The sequence below is a fragment of the Coregonus lavaretus genome (assembly GCF_964263955.1).
Source record: "Coregonus lavaretus genome assembly, chromosome: 25".
Classification (NCBI taxonomy): Eukaryota; Metazoa; Chordata; class Actinopteri; order Salmoniformes; family Salmonidae; genus Coregonus; species Coregonus lavaretus.
The window spans coordinates 36,700,554-36,707,962 of record NC_140012.1 but is presented as its reverse complement, the minus strand read 5'-3'; the positions used below and the strand labels follow the sequence as shown (position 1 = coordinate 36,707,962).

The window sequence follows — 7,409 nt, the reverse complement described above, 5'->3', positions numbered from 1 at the left end:
TAGAGAGAATAAAACATACAGGGAATAAGTGCACATTGTGCAAATCCACTGTCATTGGCCCTGTTTGAATACATTTCCGCATGTCTTCACAAGGGTGGGGTCCATGTTAAGTAGTCAAACAGGATCAGAGACTATTGAACTCTGACCCAGGTTCACAGTAAACTCCACCCCCGAGTCACCTGATGACTAAAGTGCATCTCAGTGCTGTAACTTTAATAACTCTCCAGGACTCATGTCTGTCTGACACAACGGAACACTGGGATTTTATTTAGATTGTTCTGAAATATCAGGGTGTTAAACCAACCAATATAAGGTAATATCATCAAAACTGTGACCTTTACGTGCAATTAGACTTTTTTTTAAAACAAGTGCCTCTATAAGACTAACTTTCAGATATCATTCCATGACAGGAAGTGACACAGTCACGTCTAGATGGGATATAGCTTTTGTCCAATTTACATCAAAAGTAGATGTTTTTGCATTTTAGCTAATCCTAACCCTTTTCCTAACCTTAACCTAACCTGCTACGTTAATTTTCCTAACCTGCTGCATAAGTTATCCTAAACCTGCTATGAAAAGTCAATTTTTACAAAAGCTGTATCCCTTCTAGACAAAAAAACAAGTGACACCGTGTGAGAAAATGGCTTCTAGTTCGTCTCTCCCAGAGGAGGATTTCTCCTGTACGGTGTGCCTAGACATCTTCAACGATCCTGTCATGTTGTCATGCAGCCACAGCTTCTGCCAAGCCTGTCTAAAGGAATGCTGGAAAGACAAGGAATCTCGGGAATGTCCAGTTTGCAGGAGAAGATCGTCTAAGGATCATCCCCATTCAAACCTCTCTCTAAAGAACCTGTGTGAGGCCTTACAGGAAAGGAGACAGACAGATCCGAAAAGTCCAACCACAGGGTCCAAGGTGCTCTGCAGTCTGCACAGTGAGAAATTCAGGTTGTTCTGTCAGGAGGATAAAGAGCCCATCTGTTTGGTGTGTCAGGTCTCAAAGAAACATAAAGCTCATGACTGCATCCCTGTAGATGAGGCTGTACAGGATCACAAGGTAGGAGAAAGGTTTTGATAGAAAATAGGTGATAGATCAATACTAAAAAACTATTGAACGTGAAGTTATCAATGTTTTCTTTATGAGTCTGCCTCATTTAGATAATAGATTGATTTTCTACACATTGTGTTGACTGAATGATTGTGAATTTCATTTTCTGATACATTTTAAGTACACTGCTCAAAAAAATTAAGGGAACACTAAAATAACACATCCTAGATCTGAATGAATGAAATAATCTTATTAAATACTTTTTTCTTTACATAGTTGAATGTGCTGACAACAAAATCACACAAAAATTATCAATGGAAATCAAATTTATCAACCCATGGAGGTCTGGATTTGGAGTCACCCTCTAAATTAAAGTGGAAAACCACACTACAGGCTGATCCAACTTTGATGTAATGTCCTTAAAACAAGTCCAAATTAGGCTCAGTAGTGTGTGTGGCCTCCACGTGCCTGTATGACCTCCCTACAACGCCTGGGCATGCTCCTGATGAGGTGGCGGATGGTCTCCTGAGGGATCTCCTCCCAGACCTGGACTAAAGCATCCGCCAACTCCTGGACAGTCTGTGGTGCAACGTGGCGTTGGTGGATGGAGCGAGACAAGATGTCCCAGATGTGCTCAATTGGATTCAGGTCTGGGGGATGGGCGGGCCAGTCCATAGCATCAATGCCTTCCTCTTGCAGGAACTGCTGACACACTCCAGCCACATGAGGTCTAGCATTGTCTTGCATTAGGAGGAACCCAGGTCCAACCGCACCAGCATATGGTCTCACAAGGGGTCTGAGGATCTCATCTCGGTACCTAATGGCAGTCAGGCTACCTCTGGCGAGCACATGGAGGGCAGTGCGGCCCCCCAAAAAATGCCACCCCACACCATGACTGACCCACCGCCAAACCGGTCATGCTGGAGGATGTTGGAGGCAGCCGAACGTTCTCCACGGCGTCTGCAGACTCTGTCACGTCTGTCACGTGCTCAGTGTGAACCTGCTTTAATCTGTGAAGAGCACAGGGCGCCAGTGGCGAATTTGCCAATCTTGGTGGTCTCTGGCAAATGCCAAACGTCCTGCATGGTGTTGGGCTGTAAACACAACCCCCACCTGTGGACATCGGGCCCTCATACCACCCTCATGGAGTCTGTTTCTGACCGTTTGAGCAGACACATGCACATTTGTGGCCTGCTGGAGGTCATTTTGCAGGGCTCTGGCAGTGCTCCTCCTGCTCCTCCTTATACAAAGGCGGAGGTAGCAGTCCTGCTGCTGGGTTGTTGCCCTCCTACGGCCTCCTCCACGTCTCCTGATGTACTGGCCTGTCTCCTGGTAGCGCCTCCATGCTCTGGACACTACGCTGACAGCAGCAAACCTTCTTGCCACAGCTCGCATTGATGTGCCATCCTGGATGAGCTGCACTACCTGAGCCACTTGTGTGGGTTGTAAACTCCATCTCATTCTACCACTAGAGTGAAAGCACCGCCAACATTCAAAAGTGACCAAAACATCAGCCAGGAAGCATAGGAACTGAGAAGTGGTCTGTAAAACCAGTCCTTTATTGGGGGTGTCTTGCTAATTGCCTATAATTTCCAGCTGTTGTCTATTCCATTTGCACAACAGCATGTGACATGTATTGTCAATCAGTGTTGCTTCCTAAGTGGACAGTTTGATTTCACAGAAGTGTGATTGACTTGGAGTTACATTGTGTTGTTTAAGTGTTCCCTTTATTTTTTTGAGCAGTGTAGTTTTAGAGATCCTGAGTGAAAAATAGGTATCTCTGTCATTTAATCTTAAAACAAGTATAAAAAGTATCTGCAGTGATAGAGATGTGTTGTACAGACAAACTCTCTCCTATAAAGTGTGTCCAGAGGTTGTCTCCTCAGTGAGGTTCTGTCTCATTCCAGGAGGAACTCCAGACTGACCTGAAGCCCTTACAGGAGAAGCTGAAGGTCTTTAATGAAGTTAAACAAACCTGTGATCAAACAGCAGGGCACATTAAGGTTAGTATAAACCATGCTAAGTTGCAATAGTACAGCATATATTGTTTCAATTGTATCATACATGTAGGATTTAATTCTGATAATAATTATAAAACGAGATATTCTTCTCACTGTCTCCAGAGCCAGGCCCAGCACACGGAGAAGCGGATTAAGAAGGAGTTTGAGAAACTTCACCAGTTTCTACGAGAGGAAGAGGAGGCCAGGATAGCTGCTCTGAAAGAGGAAGAGAAACAGAAGAGTCAGAAGATGAAGGAGAAGATTGAGCAGATGAACAGAGAGATTTCATCACTTTCAGACACAATCAGAGCCATAGAGGAGGATCTGAAAGATGAAGACATCTCATTCCTGCAGGTAAGGACTGCTCTCTCTCAAACATAGATTATAAATTAACTCAAAGATTGACAGATTAATCAATGATATTGATGACTATATACTCTACTTTCCAGAACTTCAAGACCATGAAGGAAAGGTAAGTGATCTGCTTCTCGTCTCTCGCTTCTCTGTGGTTGTGAACCCAACCCCACAGAAGTGCTGACTCCTGAATGTTATTCCAGAGCCCAGTGTACAATGCCGGATCCACAACTGGTGTCAGGGGCGCTGATAGACGTGGCCAAACACCTGGGGAACCTGACGTTCAGAGTCTGGGAGAAGATGCATGGGATCGTCAAACACAGTGAGTACTGGATAGGAGAGGACATGATTGATAATAATGTAATATAGATTTTAATTAAGTATGCTATTTTAAGTAGTATTCTTAGTGTATATGAAAAAAGAATACATGGTATAATGTGTGGAATATCTCTGCCTTTGTTCTGAAGCTCCTGTGATTCTGGACCCCAACACTGCATCCCCCTGTCTCTCTCTGTCTGATGATCTGACCAGTGTGAGTAAGACTGGCCCAAAGCAGCAGCTCCCTGACAACCCAGAGAGATTCACAATGTACGCATCTATTCTGGGCTCTAAGGGGTTCAGCTCAGGTAAACACTGCTGGGAGGTGGAGGTGGGGGACCATCCTTTCTGGGTTATGGGCGTGGCTAAAGAGTCAGTTGACAAGAAAGGGGAGCAGAATGCATCACCAGAGTATGGAATCTGGGTTATAGTGAAAAGGAGTGGTGAGTATAGTAATGTAATGGGAGAGACCCTCCTCCTGAAGAGGATACCCCAGAGGATCAGAGTGCTGCTGGACTACGACCAGGGGGAGGTGTCCTTCTACGACTCCAAAGACATGACACTCATCTACACTCATAAAGACACATTCACTGAGATGCTCTACCCATACTTCTCTATTGGATCATCTGGTGATGCCAAAAGCACTGGTGTACAGATCTGCCAATCAGAGGTGTCTCTGACAGTGAAGTCATCCCAATGAGGTTGTGTGTGTGTGTGTCTGTGTCTCTCCCTCTCTCTCTGTGTGTGTGTGTGAGACCGAGAGAGAGAAACATTAGTCAACTATACTCATACTTTTTATTCTAAATGTGCCTCATCAGCAACTTGCAGCCTTTTTCCACAAATTCTCTGTCAGTGATGAAGTAATATGGACAGGGCCGTAACTACATATGAGGACACCTAGGTCCGGACCTCTGTCATTTTTTCTAATGAAAAAACTTTTGGGGTCTCAACTTACTGTTGAGAGTTAGAATAGTAGAATACACAAGGTGACATTAAGATACGTACTGTAGTTGTGCATCAGCAGTTTTCATCCTGTTATATGTCACTCACTGACAGTCACTAAATTAGCCCATGTCAGTTAAAAATGTTTTGATTGGTAAATTAGTCTACTTAGTCTAGTCAGCTATCTAAACTTGTTGACATCTTGGCCGACTTGCTGACCGGGTATGCAGTGCACATGCCCAGGGGCCCTGTCCTACAGGGGGCCCCAATTGATTTTGCAGTCACTTTAACTCAGATATCATATTAACATTGAATAATTCATCGCTAAATGTGTAGAATTGCAGGAAATGTGCTTTAAACTACCAAAATGTCTCCCCATCCCATGGCAAAATGTGTAGAGTTGCAGGAAATTAGCTGTAAAACTACAAAATAATTGTTTTGTAAAGCAAACTTATGTTTTCTTTTTGTTAATAAAAAACATTTTCTGTTAACAGATCCCTCTGTACGTATTCAATTTTAGTTTTTAATCCCAGTGCTTAGTTAACATCTACTGGAGCAGTGTCCCGTATACGGGACGGTTGAGCTAACGTGCGCTAATGTGATTAGCATGGCTGTTGTAACTAACAGCAAACTTTCCAGGACATAGACATGTCTTATATGGGCAGAAAGCTTAAATTATTGTCAATCTAATTGCACTGTTCAATTTACAGTAGCTATTACCATGAAAAAAAACATGCTATTGTTTGAGTGGAGTGCACAACAACAAAAAACGTATCACGGCAACTTGCTTGATACATTCACCTCTGAAGGTAAATAATATACTTACATTCAGTAATCTCGCTCTGATTTATCATCCTAAGGGTCCCACAGATAAAATGTAGCATAGTTTTGTTTGATAAAATCCCTTTTTATATTCAAATGTAGGAACTGGGTTCCACAGTTTGAACCCCTGCTGTCTCTGGTTCCACACTCATCCCGCCCGGCCATCTAGATGTGTGAAAGTTATTGTATAAGCTAATGATCCATCATGTATGACATTCCTGGGAGTGTGTAAACTTACATTTTGTATTACCATATCATTTTTGTATGATCTCTATAGTTACATTGCCTTGCAAAAGTATTCATCCCCATTGGCGTTTTTCCTATTATGTTGCAATTTAACCTGTAATTTAAATGGATTTTTATTTTTATTTCATATAATGGACATACACAAAATAGTCCAAATTGGTAAAGTTAAATGTAAAAAAATATTTAAAAATAAATAACAGAAAAGTGGTGATTGCATATGTATTCACCCCCTTTGCTATGAAGCCCCTAAATAAGATCTGGTGCAACCAATTACCTTCAGAAGTCACATAATTAGTCAAATAAAGTCCACCTGTGTGCAATCTAAGTGTCAAATGATCTGTCACATGATCTCAGTATATAAGTCTGCAACACCACCAAGCAAGTGGCACCATGAAGACCAAGGAGCTCGCCAAACAGATCAGGGACAAAGTTGTGGAGACGTACATATCAGAGTTGAGTTATAAAAAACTTTGAACATTCCACCATTAAATCCATTATTAAAAAATGGAAAAAATATGGCACCACAACAAACCTTCAAAGAGAGGGCCGCCCACCAAAACTCACGGACCAGGTAAGGAGGGCATTAATCAGAGAGGCAACAAAGAGACCAAATATAACCCTGAAGGAGCTGCAAAGCTCCACAGCGGAGATTGGAGTATCTGTCCATAGGACCACTTTAAGCCGTACACTCCACAGAGCTGGGCTTTATGGAAGAGTGGCCAGAAAAAAGCCATCGCTTAAAGAACAAAATAAGCAAACACATTTGGTGTTCGCCAAAACCCATGTGGGAGACTCCCCAAACATATGGAAGAAGATACTCTGGTCAGATGAGACCAAAATTGAGCTTTTTGGCCATCAAGGAAAACCCAACACCTCTCATCACCCTGAGAACACCATCCCATGGTGGTGGCAGCATCATGCTGTGAGATGTTTTTCATCGGCAGGGACTGGGAAACTGCTCAGAATTGAAGGATTGATGGACGGCTCTAAATACAGGGAAATTCTTGAGGGAAACCTGTTTCAGTCTTCCAGAGATTTGAGACTGGGACAGAGGTTCAACTTCCAGCAGTACAATGACCCTAAGCATACTGCTAAAGCAACACTGAAGTGGTTTAAGGGGAAACATTTGTAGATCGACTGAGGTGAATGAAGCTACAGCAACCAATGTGATAATGGCTGGGTCTTTTTAAGTAGATTTTGCTGTTCTCCATATAGTATTTTCAAGTTTTTAAATTGTATAGATATGCAGTAAATGTAATGTAGATATAAAATGAGCAAAAATATCTGAGTCCCCCCTCCCTGCCCTGACCTCCATGAGGCCCCCATTTATTTTGTTAGTCACTCTCACTCAGAAATTATTATTAATGTGGCATGAGTCATGGCAAAATGTGTAGAATTGCAGGAAATTATCTGTAAAACTGCACAAACAAAATGTGTAGGTCAACTGATAGGGCAGCAGCAGTAGACTGGTGACTCCAGGACCCAGAAACACATTGGACAGGCAGGAGAAAGAGAACACCAGCTTTAGAGGTACACTCTCCATAGATCAAATCAAATCAAATCAAATTGTATTGGTCACATGCGCCGAATACAACAGGTGCAGACATTACAGTGAAATGCTTACTTACAGCCCTTAACCAACAGTGCATTTATTTTAAACAAAAAAAGTAAAAATAAAACAA

At 42.5% G+C, this 7,409-nt stretch overlaps 1 protein-coding gene across 2 annotated transcripts; it reads left to right on the top strand.

Annotated features, from left to right (window-relative positions):
• The first annotated feature begins 200 nt into the window (after positions 1–200).
• LOC311100762 (E3 ubiquitin-protein ligase TRIM35-like) lies at positions 201–5,154 on the top strand. Of its 2 annotated transcripts, XM_084141724.1 has the most exons (7): positions 201–313; positions 611–1,054; positions 2,953–3,048; positions 3,169–3,399; positions 3,495–3,517; positions 3,603–3,721; positions 3,867–5,154. In XM_084141724.1, the coding sequence occupies exons 2-7, from the start codon at positions 641–643 to the stop codon at positions 4,415–4,417; spliced, it is 1,434 nt and encodes a 477-aa protein (XP_083997850.1). In that variant the 5' UTR covers positions 201–313; positions 611–640; the 3' UTR covers positions 4,418–5,154. The 2 variants fall into 2 exon arrangements, with proteins under 2 accessions (XP_083997850.1, XP_083997851.1); XM_084141725.1 differs by lacking the exon at positions 201–313 and having other exon boundaries at positions 597–1,054.
• Positions 5,155–7,409: the final 2,255 nt, after the last annotated feature.

What these genes read in the sequence shown, in the direction of transcription:
- LOC311100762 (XM_084141724.1), top strand. Translation starts at nt 641, where the DNA reads ATGGCTTCTAGTTCGTCTCTCCCAGAGGAGGATTTCTCCTGTACGGTG. An exon ending in AGGCTGTACAGGATCACAAG is followed by an intron (nt 1,055 to 2,952) that starts GTAGGAGAAAGG and finishes GTCTCATTCCAG; the next exon opens with GAGGAACTCCAGACTGACCT. An exon ending in AAACAGCAGGGCACATTAAG is followed by an intron (nt 3,049 to 3,168) that starts GTTAGTATAAAC and finishes CACTGTCTCCAG; the next exon opens with AGCCAGGCCCAGCACACGGA.